The 18,371-nt window shown below is 39.7% G+C and overlaps 1 protein-coding gene across 1 annotated transcript; it reads right to left on the bottom strand.

Moving 5' to 3' along the window:
• Positions 1-2,472: 2,472 nt before the first annotated feature.
• PLEKHS1 (pleckstrin homology domain containing S1) lies at positions 2,473-16,750 on the bottom strand. The gene is made up of 14 exons (XM_077784487.1): positions 16,543-16,750; positions 14,831-14,965; positions 14,316-14,407; positions 14,118-14,224; positions 12,184-12,318; positions 11,404-11,476; positions 10,636-10,743; positions 9,874-9,969; positions 6,707-6,817; positions 5,574-5,689; positions 4,065-4,274; positions 3,738-3,839; positions 3,246-3,381; positions 2,473-2,541 (listed from the first exon to the last, which is right to left on the bottom strand). Exons 2-14 carry the CDS (start codon positions 14,859-14,861, stop codon positions 2,473-2,475), a joined length of 1,386 nt encoding a protein of 461 aa, XP_077640613.1. The 5' UTR covers positions 14,862-14,965; positions 16,543-16,750.
• Positions 16,751-18,371: the final 1,621 nt, after the last annotated feature.

Raw genomic sequence — 18,371 nt, 5'->3', positions numbered from 1 at the left:
TGAACTCAATTTGAATGGAATTCTTTAAGTTTAAATTTCTCACCTCCTTCGTTCATCTCTAACTGGAAACACAAATTATTTGTCTCGTTTTACCATTTTCAGGAACTGATTGAAAAAATGATGGAAGAATGCAGGATGTTTGGTCTAAGAGAAGGGAGAATAGGTAGAAAAAATACCTTCCATAATGAAGATTTCTCTGCAGACAGTGGCAATCCAAATGTTCCCTATGCCCACTGAAAACAAGGCAAGAAAAAAAATCATGTTAATTTTCTTAAAAAATTGTCTAGGATAAATACTTGAAAATAATTTCCTGATTTTTTAAAAGAGATCTTTAAAGATATGAGTCTTGGAACAACACAGAAAAGTTTGGACTTTCCTTTTCCAAAGTTCAGAAGAGCTGAGGCAAACTTTGACCAGGAAAGGTTGAGGACTACATCCTCAGTGGATGCTCTTGAAGTAGGTGATCTGTGATTTTAGGATTCAGGCTGTGAGGACTGTCCTAGCAGACTGACAGAGTTACAGGGCAGGAAGAAGCCCTGGACAGTGACAGTCAGCCATCCCATCCCTCAGGGGCTCCTTAGGCAGAAATGGATTTGCTGTGCTCAAAGCAGCAGTGCAGAGCAAAGGACTCCCATGGCAGCGTTGGAGCAGAGCTCCCAAGGAATGTTTTCTTCCATTTTCAGCCTCTGTAATTCCAGAACTGGGAATTCCCTCTGTATTTATGCAGAATGCAGCACAAACAGGCCTTTGAACACCACTGAAACAGAAAAATAAAAATGTGATCCTTTCCACCTTGAGAAACAAGCATGTCCCAAACACTCTTATCTCAAAAGCAGAAGTGACAGGCTGTGGAAACATTCAGTCTGGAAATTAATCTTTTGAACAGGAGCTGAGTCTGCATAGATTATATACATATTTTTGTTTGCCTGTTTTGAGTTACATGATGCTATTTTCATCTTCAGCTGAATAAAATTTTATAATGATTTTTTTAAGTCCAGCAAATTTGTCAAATTTATTACTGAAATAAGTTGCACCAATGCTGATTTTTAGTGAGTGTAGTTCCTTCCTTACCATAGCAGCCAACTTGGCCTTATTCAGTTGGAGGCTGGATAAAAACCTCCTTTGAGCCAAATCCACCTTAATCAAAGCTTATATAAATCTCTTAATATGAGTAATCTCCTGTGCCTGCTAAACCAAATAGTTATTTTGGTTGTGTCTGGCAAGATAAAATGATCAATACTCAAACTGGGTGATTCTGTCTGTTGCCATATCACTGTATATTGACTCTATCTGTTTTACAACAGTATGGGTGTGTGAAAATTCCCACACAAAGTGTCTGTGTTCATGCAGGGCACAGGTATGTGTTCTCTTATGTCACATCACGGTGCTGGAAGCAACAGAAGCCACTCTAGGACAGGACAAAACTCCCTTTTGGCATCCACTGGAGCACTCCTGAAGGCAGTCCCTTATCAATTTCCCTTTGGTGTGCTATCAGCTGAAAATTGGTCATGTTTCTATGGTAGCAATGCGAGGAAGGCATATCCACAAATAAATATTTACAGGAAACATCCTTGTTTGGGAAACAAATAAGCACTTGCTCTGGAAATCCTGCTGCACCAGTGACATCCCTGTGGTACCACTTGGTAGAATCAAAACATTCTCTGTGAGAAACAGTGAACTCTGTTTGCACTGGGGTGAGGGCACATGCCTTCAGGTACATCATTCCTCTCTGTGGTTTTCCCAGCTGTCTTTACCAGGAGCCCTTTCACAGAACAGGCCAGCCCTTCTCTCTCCCAAATCCATTCATTCCTTTTTCACTTGGGGCTTATCTTGGCTGTCAATGAACCCAAAGGTGCTCCAGACACATTCTTTCTCCAGCCAGCTCTTCTTCCTGTTATCCCTTGGATGTGTTTTTGTGGCTGCATCATAAGAGGAGATAACACAAAAGGAGACCCCACTGAATCACTACAGGACATTTTATACACCAGCCTTGCCTCCAACACTGCAGCTCTTAGCTCACTTGGGCCTTTCTGTAGCTAAGGGGAACCCAGGGAAAACACAGCTTTAGTCCAAATGCTGGTTGTTTGCCCACCTCTAAGTGATTAGGAGTTCACTAATAAACCATTGTAACTCAGTGTAAAGAGGTGAGCAGAGGCACAAACCAGTATTTTCTGCTGAAATGAAAAATATGCACGGTGAAAAGGTCACATAAATTATCTGACCCTCATTTTCTTCCCTGTAACAGAAATACATGGCAACAAGAAATATAAGCCAAGTACATGCCATTCACACCACAAAATAAGTGATGAGGCCATAAAACGAAATCTGCATTCTCCATTCTTTGTACTTTAGCAACAAAAGATGTCCAGCTGCTCAATGAGATGATTATCTCTACATACAATATATCACCTTCTCCTCTCTGATCTTTTCCTTTGAGTTTTGGCACTTACCTAATCATTGAGGTTTTTTTTTTCAGGAACATGAGCAGCCTTTAGCATGGAAGATATCTGAATGTGGAATCCTACATACAGTAAGTTTCACCTTAAAAAGAAAAAAGGGACATTTTTATAGCTTGTTATATTTGGTCAATATTTGTGCAATTATCTGACTTGTATTTGAACTAGCTAAATAAAAATTCTCCATTAAGATAGATGAATATTTTTTTACTTGCTGAGACTGGCTTTCCTTTCTTTAGATGGCAATAACATCTCATGACCCCAACCTTCTCAGCAAAATTCAAATATGAATGTGTTTGGAAATGGATCACAGTTGGGTTAAAGAACATCTCAGAAATGTCCCACATTCTTCAAAAAATACAGTCTCACACAAGGAGATGTGTAGTGCTTGATAAGCAATAGGACATAGGAGTCCAGGGCTCTGCCCTCAGTACCCAAACCACTATAAACATCCACTGGAGGCAATGGTTTATTTCCCAAAACTTGCAATTTATATGCATTAGGCAAAAAAACTTCAAGTAACTCTAGTTTATGGTTGCCCAGTAACATCTCTTGGTGCTGCTCAAACTCTTTTTTAAACTCTGCAGTGCTGACCTTGTGTTCCCCACACAGCTCAGAAATACAGGACACCACATGGGAATGATGCTGAGGAGGTACTTGATGCTGGAGTGCATCATGTCAAATCTAGACCAGAGTAAACTGGTTTGAATTGAGCCTCTTGAAATGCAGAAAAGGGAACTGCTTTATGATTTGGCTCGATCCATTTCAGTCAAGGTTAGTCAAGCTTACCTCCTTTCTCGTGGACCTGCTGATGAAGAAGAAAGCCTCCTCCACACCCTGGGGCTGCAGATCATTCACAGCCACCACATGGTCTCCATGGTTAAACAAACACCCCAGCCTGAGAGGACCAGCCCACTGTGAAATGCTGTGGAGGGCAGACAAGAAAGGAAACACACAGGATGTGCAGTCAGTTGCATTTATAGGGTTGCCCTCTGGAAATGACACACATGTTCAATGACTGTAATTTTTTGATATAGTTCTGGTTGAAACCATCACTAATTATTACACAGCATGCTGGATTCTTTGGAGGCCTTTACAACAGCATTTGAAATACAAATTCAAGGTCACAAAGAATCGGAGAGAGCAGAAGAAATCACTGAAGTGCCAGCATGCACTGCCCCTGCCCTGCCAACACTGCACGTGGGTGTCTGCAGTTGAACACTTCTGTGCCTGTCACTTGTTCCCATCTCACAGACACGGCCACAAGACATCCAGACTTACCATATTCGTCCTGCTGCTTCAGTAAGTTTTAGGTAATTGTTAATATCAGCCAGGGGTACGAAAATATCCAATTTCTGCAGCTGCATCTCATCTGTAACTTGACTGTGAGAGAAAAACATCAGAGACCACAGAATCACAGAACAGCCTAAATTGGAAGGGACTCCTAAGGATTATTGAGTCCAACTCCCTGCTCCTTGCAGACTCCCTAAAACTAAATGCTGTTACTAAAAGCATGACTAAAGTGCCTCTGGAATGCTGACAGGCTTGGCAAGATGAAACCCATGAACATGTCTGTCTTCTTTGCAACCAGCTGGAGAAGACACTTACCTGAGCAGTATAGACAAGTGAACCACTGAGAGGGGTAATGAGTTTTGCCTTCTCTGGAGGGTTGGCTGCAGGCTGGTGCTGCTTTCTGGGAGTTTTGTGCCTTTGTCTGTTTCCAAGTCTCTTGGACATGCACTGCTGTTCTGGCATTTGGGAGGGGATGGGAGCCCATCATGTCTGCACATGAGCTGGCACGTCCCATCCAGCAGCTTACTAAAGAGGAATGATGATAAAAAATTAAGGGGTTTGACAATTCCAGGCACTCTTGCTGTGATTGAAGCTGGATCAAGCAGCCCTCAATAAAGCAAAGAATAATAAGTTCTTGTAGAATATCCAGTGGATGAAATAAAACCTAAGTAAAATAAACAGCCCTTCTAAAAATGGACCATAAATCTCAAAATAAACGTTTTCAGTATGCAAAAACTATTTATTAAGCCTGGAAACATTTCAGCTAACAGCATGCCTTGACAAAGAAACTGAGTACAAATTGTTGGCCTTGGCTGTACTGGGTTCTGCAGGGATGTAAAGCTGCCCCTTAGGAGATGTGATAACTCAGAACTACTTCAACTCATTTTAGTTTTATTTGATAAGCCTTACATTGCCTGGAGCTGACTCCCCATTGTGCCCCAAACAAGACTTTTGGGGTTAGTAGCAAAAGCTGCTCTTGGTACATTTTAACTCAGATGGCATAACCTTGTGAGGTTTTTATAGTTATTCCCTCTGGGGGGGTCCCAAAGACACAGACAAGCTTGAATTAATCTATGGAGATTGTCTGGTTAGTGGGTCTGCATTTCCAGTTGCCTCTCCCCATGTGGGGAGAGCTATCAGCTCTGATAGACAGCTCTCAGCTACTGACCACCCCTCTGGCTCAGGAGGGGTTTACCCTGCAGGCACAATTTTGTTGAGTATTCACTGCTATACTGTGGAGGTTGTAAAGTTTCCTTGTGGCCCTGAAACTGTGACACAAAGTTCAGGTCCTTCTTTGTGACGTGGCAAACACAGTACCTTCAACACACACAGCAACAGAGCTGTTCTCTGCATGGCAGAATGAAAGGGAGGATGTGTCCTAACCCACACAACTTCTTAATGGAAAAGCTGGGAGCTAATGCCCCATCTCTACCTTTCTCTTTTAACCTCTAGATAATGCTGCCTGCTTTGGAGAGCACCTGTCTGAAAGGCTGTCGGAGTTTGGCTGCAGTGATTCAGTAAAGTGGTGAGCTGTTGTCATGAAAACCCAGAAATAAATGAGTCACCAAAGGGTGCTGCATTGTATAGTCAGAGCCTGTGTAAGTGCAGGAGTCTGCAGTGTGAGCTTAAATTTCATATTTATGAGCTTGAATTTGACTCCAGTGTTCTCATGAATGCTGAACTTTGTGAACTAAGACCCAACAAGAACTCCTTCAAACAAGATGCAGCCTCTAGATCTTGTTATGCAAATACCAGAGATGTCAGCTCTATCTCTACTGCTGTGCAACATTTAATTTCCAAAACCTTAATGAAGTTATTACTTACAGTGATTTCATTGACATATAAATGTTCTCCTTTACTGGGCTGTTCTGCACTGGCTTCTCTTGCTCAGGGACATCAGACTCAGCTGTAGGGTCAGGCTTTAATACTTCAGTAGTGCACTGTCAGAAACACAGCAATACAAGGCATTAATGTGATTGCCCTGCCTACAGAAGAAATCCCCATTAATTTCTTTATTTTGTTCAGTGCTCATGCTGTTTAAACATATTGGCTAACATAGCCTGGGTTTCCTCAAATCAGACAATTCCCAGAAACTGGGAGCTAGAAAGGTGCTTGAAACTTAAAAGTTAATGCTGGAACTATTACTGGGACATGACCAGTACTGAAGTACTACCACCAAAAAAAAGAAAAAACCAAAAAAAAAAAAAACAAAACAAAACAAAACAAAAAAAAAACAGTTGTCTTTTAATTCAAGCAGGCTAAAAAGAAGACTTGTTCTTTGGGTGTGCTTGACTTAGAGCACTTAGATTATATGACCACATCACCATTGTTAGTGTCCTTCAGTCAGATGTGCAGTCTGTGACTTCTGCAGAAAACTGACCACTTCTCCTGACCACTTATCTTCTCCTGAAATTAGCCTCCCAAATTGTGTGTCAAAATTTGTATAAAATTAACAGCATGACTTCTCCTGCTGCCTTGTTTCACAGTGAAATGTAGATGCCAAAATCTACTGCAGTGTTTTAAAAGTACTGCTTTTATGCAGCTTACTGGTGTTTCAACAGAATTACATTTCAAAATACATAAAACTAATGTACTGTTACATTCTCCAAATGAAGCTTCCAATTTCAGAAAAAAAAAAAAAAACCAACACTACCCCATTATACAACAGGAAAAAAGTCATTAACAATGAAACAGTCAGTTTGGGGAATTTCAATAAATTCAGCAATATTTTTCTCAAAATGCCACTTTACACCAGGAAGATCCTTTGAAAAAGTCTAGTGTTTTGTTTTTTTTTTTTTCTTGTATGAATATAAACTCTATTACCTATTGCTTTATCAATGCATTCCTTTCCCAAGGTACAAGTGGTTCCTCCTACCAGTTCCTCTTTGGCTCATTAAATGTCTCCTGTGTCCTTGGAGCTGTTAACAGACCAGCAGAACTCCCAGCTGATAAACTACCTTAGCTAAAACACTGCTGGGAGTTTGGTAATAATCTTCTTCGTCCTTTTTGATGTTTTCCTCTGGATCTGACAGCAGCAGGTTTTCCTCACTTCTTCCCAGAATTTTATCCTGCTGAAAGAATGGATTTGTATTTAACAGGCTCAGTTATACAGATTAACATACATTTTTCCTTTTTGTGGAGAAGTAACAGAATCAGCAAATATCCACAGAAAACATGGTAAGATACATTTCTCCTTGAAGTGAGATATGCTCAGAGCCAGCCTATTTTAGAAACAAGGTTTCTATATCTGTGCTCCTGCCTGTATTTTTGAAATTCAATGCACACAGGAAAAAACAGCCACTGGTATTAGTATCTCTCACAGATGGATTAGTGGTAACCAGGCTGTTGCAATTGATTTTATGATCACAACGTGTTATTTTGTTTAAAAATCAAGTGTTTTAAACACTTTGTGTATGAATCTGCTTGAATTTAGGGTCTTTTGTGTGGGAAAAGATTTTCTTTTTGCAATCAGTCCTGAAGTCCTTACATTAAGAAGAAAATCTGTAGGAAATCCAGGGGTGAATTGGGATAAATTTGTCCTTTCAAAGCATCCTTTAACTGCTATCAAATAAAGAATGAATTTGGGATTTCCCTGACTAATGAGAAATTTGTTATCTCATACTTCTCTGTTAACGAAAAGACACTGCAGAAGGCTGGAGCTCTGACATAGAATCCTTTGTGTCCTGAGTGATATTCTGCTTTCATAAATACCTGAAACATTAAATTTGAAGCAATTTGGTAAGCCAAGGAGAAATTAATCCCTCCACCAAGTTTACCTTTTCAAGTCACAAAGAGAAATTATTTATATTTATGTCTCTCTGTTGAGTTCACTATAGTGAAGAATATGGTAATTTGTATTTAGCTGCCTCCCAGTTCAATTCTCTGAGCCATGTTTGTGATGTAACTGTTTTTTATCTCTGCATTTACATCCTTAATTTCCATGGTGAACATTTGAATAATTGCTAAATATGCCATAAATATATTACTGTTTTCAAGGTAAAGTAAATTAAACTATTTACTTTCTTACATGTAACAAGAAAAAAATGCCAATGAACTTTAATTAAGGATGATTATTGTATTTTTTTTCCCTTATTGGCATAGATGGTATTAAAATCAACCCATGCCATGAGAGGCAGGACAAACTTCAAGTGTCTGTGGAACCATAATATGGATTTACACTGGGGAGAAAGCAGACCCTGAAGAAAATTTGGCTGTAGGAAAAGATGGAAATGAGACCTGGAGAACAACTGAGTCATTGTTACCTAAAAGTTCCTTAATTAAAATGACGTGTTGCCCTTAGAGAGAGGAATCCCTCTTTGAAAAAATCAGGTGTGTAACAGATCCCAAGGGTGCCTTGCTGCCTGAAATACAGCAATGCACAGCATAGGGTGATGCAGGGCAGGGCTCCCAATTTTGATGTATTTCAGATGTTGAAAGCTGTTATCAAAATAGCTGATACTGAGTTCCTGAGTCAGATGAGGTTTGGTAGCTCCAAAAGGTGGCTTGAAAAGGAGCCAGGTCCCCAGATGCCTGCAGGGTCCCTGCCAGCATGACTAAACTCACTGACATGGAGAATCCTGTTTGCATTAGTGACAACTACTTAACAAAGAGTTTTCAAGATCTGGGCCTGGATGAGGGAACCACCAATAAAAACCAAAACACATCAGAAGCTTGAAATGGGGACTCACACTGCTAAAAGGAAGTAAAGACAAGGGATTAGTTAGGATGTCAGTTGGCTGTATGTCACTGAGCAGAGAATAGGTCTGGAGATGTTAGCAAATGTTAAACTTATGAGGCAAGACAAATATTTTATCCAATGGACAAATATTGTTTTTTGTTCTCTATACAGCAAGGTTATTTATTTTCACACATGCCAAAACAGAAACATGAGCTCTGTGCTATTCCCTCTGCTTCAGGCTAAAAAGTTAAAATCCAAGTTCTTTATCTTCTAACCTTCATGGTCAGCCTGTCCTAGCCTGAACAGCTGCATATAATACCTGCTCTCTGAGGCATTGTAAGTATGAGAAAAATTGAAAAATAAGACAGAAAAGGTATGTACAAGAAAGAAACACAAAGAAATTCTTGACATACACCCAGAGCAGGACTGGTTAAAATCAGACCAAGGGTTAACTCAGTGCATTTTAGAGCTCAGGCTCACAATTGGATCACTGCAACTTTATAAAGTACTGTGCATCAGCTGAGCTATGCTGACTGCCCATGGCATTGCAATGTAGTTTCAACTATTCACTCCTTTCCACTAAATTTAGCTGTATTATCTCATACTTGCTGTCAGCCTATATACAAGGATGGTGATTGCAGTGTGTGATTTACCACCCTGTTAGCTGTGATAGTAGAACAGATTCTTTGCCCTGTATCTCGTCCTCTCCAGGTCAGAGTTCAATGCATAAATTGTCAATAAAGATGGGTTTAAGCTGCAGAGTGGTGTGGTAGAGCCTTGGTTGTGCCTTGTCTCCTCTTGACTCTGCTGCAAAGGCAGCAATCCATGGCAGAGCAAAGCTGCTGCAGGCACTAGTTCAGGGAACACAGGTCAGAACACTTAGCCACTAATACAAGATAACATTCATCTTTTTATCTTTCCAAATCGCTCCCACTGGATATGGAAGTAAAGTTACTTGAAGACATATTAATGCTGACAGAAGGTCAGTTCTAAGATGTGCCCCAATTTAACAAGCTCTTGTTCTGTAATTTAGTTATATTGACTCGATTGCTACTGGCAAAGGCTGAAGAAATAAAGCATTTAGGAACAACTGTGGCACAGCTGAGACATGTGCAGGGAGGGACAAACCCTCAGCCAGTGCAAATGCAGAACTTTCTTCATCAAGTCTGTGAGAGCTGCCACAAGTTGCAGTTGCTGCACAGAAACTCTGAGGCTCTGACTCCAAAACCCCTGAACACAGGAATTTCAAGCAGGTTTTAGAAGATCATTTTCAGTGGTAAACAAGAAAACAGATTAAATACTCAGGAAGCTTTCATGGTGTAAATCAACTTGATGTGCTAGGAAAGTAGGTGGATAATCTATAGTCACAGATACCCAGGTGAGATAAAATCCAATATTCACTTCTGCAGATGTGAAGGCAAGAGATGTTTGATTTGTTCTGCTCACCAGGCTTGGAAAAACTCCTCTTGGTGAGTCACACTGAGCCTGATGGGTGCCAGGATCTGAATAAGGCCTGTTCTTGTCTTCTGAGAAGCCATTCTCCTGTATACAAAGGAAAAAAGTTGACTTCTCATAAAGATACACTGGAGGTGCTTGACCCACATTGAGCTTCCTTTTGCCTGGCCAGTTGCACAAAATTTTGTGACTACAGAAACTCAGCAATTCCTTGGATGCTATTTCACCCTGACACTGGACTGCAATTGCTGTGGGACAGCAGCAATGCTTTCCCTCCCTTCTATTTAAATATTGAGGGGAAAGTCAGTAAGAGAAGAGGAATTGGATCGAACTCTCTTCTAAGATTTGCAGCCTAAAAAGAGAGAGAGAAATAAAAGCACAATCACAAATAAGGAGGAATGTGGCTAGGAGCTGCCAAAACAATCATCACATGCCTCTGCCAAGGCATGTCAAAGCAAATCTTCAAGAGTTTACTTAATGTTCACTAAAATTTGCCAGTCAGTTGAGACAACCAATGAGTATTGTTTCTCATTGCCTTTATTACATTCAGACTTGGCTCAAAAGTATTTCCCTTGTGGGGACTCTGGTGTTACCATCCAGATCCTACTCAGGAACCCCATCAGAACAGACCACCCAGGTACCCACTGCAGAAACTGTGAACAATTTTTGATAGGAAAAAAAAAACTGCAACAGAAATGTCACAGTCATGCCTAGGCACAGACTCATTAATAAGGACATTATTAATTTGTTTACCTTCTGGTAGCTTTGCCTGTCAGGAAGGCTGGTCATATCTACAGAACTCAGGAAGAGTGGCAAAGAGGAAGTCCGGCTTCTGACTTCTGGATTTGGAAGATCTTGGTTCTAGAAATAAGGGAAAAGCAGTATAAGAAAATAGGCACCTGCTGGGTGTGGGCTAAAATGTACTGACACAAATCACTTGAGCAAATTTTATTTCTAGTGGCTCAGAGGCATTGTCTGCATGGCATTTTTCAGGCAGACATAAATTTGCCCTGCTTGCATTTTGAGCAGTCTGGAGGTACAGGATGTGAGTACTTAGTGCTGAGTCTAAACTGGTGGGCCTGGCTACCTGACAAAGTGCAGAAACTTGGGCCTGAGCTTGAACTACCACGGCTTCCAGCTGATTTACAACATTGACAGACTGATGTAAAACAACATGTTAATATATCCAAAATGCACCAAGTATAACACACAAGTTTTCACTCTGATGCATCACAGGTGTGGTTCATTGCAGCATAATATCAATCTTCTCCTCATTTCCATATAGTTTACTCTTCAAAGAGATTTCTTCAATGTAAAATCAATCCCAGTGCAGACAGACCATGCAATGCCTGCTTGATGTATAAAGCCAGGGTACAGGATTTACATGAAAATGAATTTCTGAATAACCAAAGTCAGAGGCAACTGGCAAGGTAAAGATCAGGAAAATTCTTTTGCACAGTTTTGTAATGAAAAAAAGAAATGGCTTATTTTTTTCTAAGATAAGGTACAGTAACATGTCACCTGAGGGCAGCATCCACTTTTGTCCTCCCTGCAGACTGAAGATATCAGAGTGACCCAGTCGTCTATTTCCTGCCTGAAGGTGGAACAAGAGGAGTGAAAACTTACTGACAGGTAACACACAAGGGCACTTCTTTTACCTATCTACTTCTTTCTATGGGGCCCAAAACAAAAATTCCTGAGATCAAGGTAAAACCCTGCACCTGCCTTTCAGGAAAGAGTGCTTGTGTGGTCACAGCCAGATGGCAAAGTCTGGCTCAGAGAGCTTGGGAATGCATTTGGGCCATCAGGATGAGAAACACGCCATGAAAGGACTGTTGAAGCTGTTTTTCATGCTTGCAATGGATTTAGTTGGATTAATTCTGGAATGCTTCCCATTGAGTGTGAGCTGTGAGAGCCACACGCCAGGGGAAGGTGTTGGGTGCCACGCTCAAGTAGCACTCAGGTATGTGTTTTTCTTCTCATCAGGATTTCACACATCAGCTGCTCTTCTGCAACAACACAAGAAGTCCCCTGACATGCTCATGACTGGGAAATTCAAGAGGAGATGATGGGAAGCAGCAAAAACTTTACCCAGCCATGAGCAAGGGGAGGCAATGCCATAGAAAAACAAGCTGTTTTCCATTGGATCAGGCAGCTGAATCACCTCATCCCAGAGCTGTGCCATCAGTAGCTGAGACACAGAAGGGCTGTGAAGGAGCAGGACCCTTCCCTGGGGCACAGCTTAGTGCTGCATTAGTGTAACAGCACTGTCACTGCTTTTGCACATGGTGCTATGCCCACCTGCTGTCCCCAATGAGGTAGTAACGCCTGTTTCCAGTGCTGATGGACATCACCTGCTCAGGAAGGCACTTAAACATCTTCCTCACCGTTTCCATAATTTCAGCATTACTTATGCCAACTTGAATACTTATGATTCTGTGAAGATAACCACATGAAACATCCTGTATAACTCTACACAGTTACATACAATAGACACACACGTGCATGTCCATACTTTACTCTGTGCACAGCATATGATGAGATCTGCAAGGGAAGACTTAAATATTTTTCCACAGAAAAAGTTGCTCAAGAAAATAAATGCACACATTCAAAAGAGGTTGTCTTTAAATGAAGAAAATCTCCAGGCCCAAAAAAAAAAAAAAAACAAACAAAAAAAAAAAAACAAAACATATATATATATATATATATATATATATATATATATATATATATATATATATATGTGGGTCTCAGATTCAGTCAAAGAAAGAAACTGAGAGTTTCTAGCCAGGCAAAAAGCCTAAAAGCCTGGGAAAGAGCTGGGAAAGAATGTAAATAATTCTTTATCTCTCTTGTTTTTCACATTGTTTATAGTTAAGTTCTATCACTGTGCATCAAGCACTTTGCACCAATGATGTGGGTTGTTTTCACTTCAGAACCAATGGATTTGGGTTTTACGAAGCTCTGTATAAAAGAGCAGTGTATTTTGAATACACCAGAGTCTACTTTCACAGCCTTCTGAGTCAAGTCTATTCATTCCCGCCATGCCTTGACAGTGATATATATTATATAATATTTATATATAAATATATAAAAATATATATTATATATAACTTTTCCAAAGTGCCCAGATTATGGATCCTCATATCTGGAAAAAGGGGATTTTTGTTTAATTCAGAATCTTGAAAAGAAACAAGTAAGAAAAATTTATTGTGGAAGTTTTTTAACCGCTATAAAACAATAGATTTGATTTGAAACTAATTGTGTATTAATAGTATTTTAATGGAGGGGAAGAGGAACAGAAGTACTCTTAATGGGTACTTGAAGCACTTGAAGCACTACTTCCATTAACTTCCAAGAAGCCAAATTAATAAAAGTAATAACAACAATAATTATGGTAATAATGTAACCACAGACCACTGAGCAAGCTGCAATATTTTTGAAAGCTTCACAATGTAAATCCTTTTAATGGAAGAAACACAACAGCAATGTGGTGAGTGATCTCCTTGCCTAACAATACTCCAGGTGGTTGCAGTATTAACCCCTAGATCTGACAGGAAAATGTTTACATTTTGCATTACATCTTCTGCTTCCCTTGCACATATCTCATACCACCCATGGCCTGGTGAAGGGTGCCAGTCCAAAGGCAGGGATGCTCAGTCTTGCTGCAGGAGGCATGTGCTGACAGGAAGGAAATGACCAACCCAAATGAGCCAAGCAGGGCAATTTCTTGGCAGAATAAGAGGTTGTGAACAACCCCCAAAGGGTTATGAGAAGTCAGGAGACCTCTGCACAAACCTGCAAAGCACTTTGTGAAGCTGCAAGCTGGGAAAGGGTGTGTGCCACAGCTGAGAGTGGCACTGCCTGTCCTTATTCACATGGGAATGAAAGCATGGCACTGCCCTCACAGGAGGTAAAACGTGCTCTACTGCAGGAACTCAGCCCGTGGGATCCTGGAGCCAAACCAGGTATCTCACTGGGAAATACATCACAACATGACTCACACAAAAGTAAATTATAATAAAGCTATTCAGGATTTCCACTTCTATATATATCATAGTTGCACCCAAAGCTGACAAATCCCAAGGGACTCTTCTGTGGAGTTAATTGGGTTTGAATCAAGAACCCAATCCTGACTTGTTCAGTCAGGAACAAGTGCTTGTACAATCAGTGGCCATTGAAGAGTGCTGATACATGACTTAAAATAAAAAAGATGATGCATTTGAGCTACATACTGATCAACAGCTATGGAGCCTTTCACGTGTTGGCCTTTTAGATACTTCAGGATGTAATTCCCTGTGCTGGATTTGGACAGGACAAAAAGACGCCTTTTCCAGGAATTCTGCCAAAGAGAAAGCAATTTGTCTCTCATTAAAATTCAGGATAGCAGATATGAGGGATTGCTGAAGTATGACTAATCTGAGCTAGTATACCTGTGAGCTGAAAAGTTGAGGAGGTGGTGATTTGATGAGGAATCCGTCCTTGCAGACTCCACCTTCAGGGCAAAATGTAGTTTGAATTCTCACTAATCAAAGAGAAATGAACAGAACCATTACTTAACTTGCTGCCAGATAATCTCTTTAAAAAGACCTCTTTGAACTGGCAGTTGTTGCTTAGCACTGGGTTTCTGTGCTTAAATGGCCATAAGATAAACATAAATCAAAGCTATAAAATATAGAGTCAGGCCCTGCTTCCCTTATGTTAATGCTGACAGCTGGCCCAAAGTGCAAAGTAATGGTAGTGAAAATGTAGGGGTTCAGAAGATACCATGAGCTGCTGTCTTATTTAACTGATCTTATTTAACTTTAGGGGTCTGGTCTTCTTTAGCTTCATAATTACTGATATGAAATGCACCCCTACAGAAATTTATAGATGGCAGTCAGTCAAGTAAGGATAGATCATCTCACAACTTTACTACTGACAAATTTTAGTATAAGAAATTTTGTACCTGCAGAATTTCTTTTACTTGTAGAAGCCATCCTAATTGTTTCTTCTACCCAGATAACAAAAAGAGCAAAAATGTTGAAGCTAATTCCTTTCAGTTTGCTTGCTGCTGAGCAGCATTTCACTGCACACACAATTGCTGTTGACAAAATAACAAAAATCTTACAGTTACAACAGTTAATTTTCATGCTGATGATCAAAATACATAAAACAGCCATAATAACTATTAATTTAAATGTATTTATAAATAATTTATATCCTATTAAATTACACAGTATATGCTACATTTGTTATTTTATAATACAATCACAAAATTACAAATAACAAATATAATTTACTTTCGTAGGCCAAAAAGACAATTTGCCTAGAAGTGATGAGGGCTGCCAAGAGAACTTCACTTGTCCCTTCCTTTTGCACTAGTCACAACACATTTAACCTAGGAATACTGCCTCCATGTATGTTACTGACACTGCTTTGCCAGTAGGATCAGTCCTGTATAAAACTGGCATAACTTGGCCTAAAGAGTTTCAAATACATGTTTATAATACAATTATAATACTATGGCAATTTTAATAATTTGCAAGTTTATCATATTAATACAATGCCTTTTTAAAAGTTCCCCTTTGCCTTACCTCACAACTCTCATTCCCTGCAAAATCAGATCTTGGCTGGAGGCTGCTGTACCTACAAGGAGGTTGCACAGACCCTCTTGTGCCACCTGAAGTCACAGAGCCTCTCCTGGGAAAATCTGAAGGATTACAAGTGCTGTTCTCTGGTTACTGAGAACCCTGGATGCAGAGAGAGATTTAAGGGCTTTCCTTTGTTTCTCTTTCTTCCGTGATTTACTCCATGGTGCCAGAAGTAAACATGGTCCAGGCAGGAGTAGGGTGGTCAGGAATGGGTGGGTTATACATGGAATTTTACCCCTAAAACACAACTAAAACTATAGACTTTCATTCCTCCTGCTCCAGGCTATAAACGGGAATGAACCACTGCAAGCTTAGGTTCATCTGTGGTTTCTGTACATTTTTGTTTGTATTTTTTTTGAGTTTTTTTCAGAGAAACTTTTCCCATTTTTGCCTTTTGGGAAGAAAGATTTGTTGTACAAATGCCATGATAAACTTAGAAAATTTGCTTCTAGAATTTTCATCTGTTGCCTAGCAGAAAAATAAAAGGACAAAAAAGCAATTTCCAAAATTAAAAATGACTGTACACAAAGTCAATAGTAGGGGCACACACCTGGGGTTGCAATGAAAGGTAATGTACTGCTCTGTTCAATGTGACTGACAGTCACCTCAACTGGCAAATGCTGCAATTACTACAGAACAATATTCCAAGAGTCTCTGACAGGATAAAAGTCTCTTCTGGATGTCAGCAAAAGTCAAGATTTGCATGTGGGAAGACAAATGTGAGATTAGTTGTGCTATCTCACTCTGCCTTTTGGGAAAAAAATTAATTGTTACATCTAATTGTCTTTTCAACAGAAAGCAACATTGTAAACAGGTTATGTTAATTCAAAATGCCAATTCCATGATTATACCCTCTCAGATTTTTGTATGCCAGGCATTAAGGGATTTGATTGCTTCAAACCTTTTGAAATGCAATGAGACATTTCAGTCAAAACGCAAATAAAATGCCTCAAATCATTGTGATGAAAGCTATTACAAAACTTCAAAAATTTCCAAGATAAGGAAAACAAACTGTGCTAATACTTACAAGCAAAATGTCTTCATGATGAAGAAGGTTGAGAAGTACACCTTCAAGTAAATCCAGTTTCCCTGTGCTGTCTCCTGCAGCAAAACGTGGTGAGCCCTTGCCCTGCTTTGTGACTGCCCTCTTATAGTCCATGCAGAAATACAAACACCCTGAAACCTGACCCAAGGAAATTCCTGTTTCTGCATGGGAAGTAACTAAAGACTGCTCTGGAAAGGGGAAATCCAGAAGATTAATATTCACTTAGAAGCAATGAAAAATATGCACATTTGAGGTAGTGATAAATGTCTCCCACACAGAAAAAAAAAAAAAAAAAAGCCTGGAGACAGCCTGGTTTTGTTGGTTCGGCTTTCTGAACAGTCCCTTCATTTCCTAAACTGTTTCTAAGGCATAATATCCACCCCTGACTGGAATATAAAGCAGCAGTAAGAACCCTTAAAGATCATAAAAGTACCATCAATTGAAATCTATTTCAGATTTAAACAGCATTCAGTTAAACATACAATGGTGAAGCAGGATTTCTTATGCTGCCTATGTCATGACAAGGTAATTTCAGAGTTAGTCTTGGCCAAAAGTGGATTTTTGTGATTCTCTCCAGAAACATTCAGTGTATCAATAATGAAAGTGGATTTACACACTAAACCATCTGGCTAATACTGCAGATGGCAATGGAATTGCTTTCCAACAGAAAATAGTCATAAATTTGATCAGGGAAAAAAGCTAAAGCACCCTGCAGCTTTTAAATCACTATTCAGATGAAGGGAAAGGGTCAAGGGTTCCTCACTCTGAGTGGGTTCCTTCAGGCTCATGGGCTGCACAGCTCTCAGCTATGTCATTATCACCACTCAGAGGTCATGTCTGCTAGTATACAATTTTCTTTTGAAATAACATTTTTTTCTGGACACAATCTAAAGCAATGCTCATCACCAGAGATCCTGGTACTTACAAAAGGGGATGTTTTTCTACTTATATTTCTACTTCTACTCTAAGTTAATCTTTACATGTTTTTTTCCTCTCTGGCAGTGTATTCAGGTATTTTATGCTGATCTTTCTATATCTCATGTATTGGAACTGGAAAGACTGTTCTGGAGTGGGGGAATATTGTTCACAGAAATTTTAACACAGGCTAGACTTCAAGCAAATAACACTAATGAACTATAAAGACATGAAAGAGCCTCTAGAGAAGTAACAAATACTGAAATGGTGGCTGGCCATGGTAAACCAGGAACATCCCTAATTCTAGAAAATAGCTTCAGATGGAGCTATTTGGCAGAAGCAACTGGGAAAACACTTTCACATGCACTGCTACAGCACTGTACAATTTACTGTAGAAAGGGCAAGATTAAGCACTGGTGGAACATGGTATTTCTAATAAAATACTTCCATTAACTTTGGTTTACTCCAAGAGAGGATGTGGCCTGTCCAACCTGAGTCACCTAATGCCAAATTACTTTTCTAATCTACCTTTCTCCTGACCCTGTAAACCTCCTCCTGAAAAGATGTCAGAGACCACCTGCATTCCTTAAAGAGAAAGGGACTGGGATGTATCTTGGTTGGTTTTTGCTTTACCAAATCAACTACAAACATGCAGATATACAAAAGAAATTTTTACAAAAAGGTCTTTATTGATGTCATGCTCAATACTTCCATAAATCATCATTTATTTAATTCAAACAACTGTAAATTTGACTTATGAAAAAAATATATGTCTCACTATGTCACAGTATTTGTAAGAAAATAAACTTAACAATTTGGTAACTTGGCTTTATTTTTCTCAGAAGATTGCAAGGAGTACAGAGTACATTACCTGGGAAAAGGGTGAACAACTAATT

Source organism: Lonchura striata, chromosome 7 (genome assembly GCF_046129695.1).
Source record: "Lonchura striata isolate bLonStr1 chromosome 7, bLonStr1.mat, whole genome shotgun sequence".
NCBI lineage: Eukaryota > Metazoa > Chordata > Aves > Passeriformes > Estrildidae > Lonchura > Lonchura striata.
Note: the sequence above shows the minus strand (reverse complement) of the source record. Positions and strands in the feature narration are given on the sequence as shown.

Bases quoted from the DNA above. Each gene is read 5' to 3' on its own strand.
- PLEKHS1 (XM_077784487.1), bottom strand. From the start codon at position 14,861: ATGGCTTCTACAAGTAAAAGAAATTCTGCAG. The intron at 12,319-14,117 runs GTATGTAGCTCA...TTATCTTCACAG, and splicing joins GGCTCCATAGCTGTTGATCA to AATCATAAGTATTCAAGTTG. The intron at 10,744-11,403 runs GTGACATGTTAC...CCTTATTTCTAG, and splicing joins AAAGTGGATGCTGCCCTCAG to AACCAAGATCTTCCAAATCC.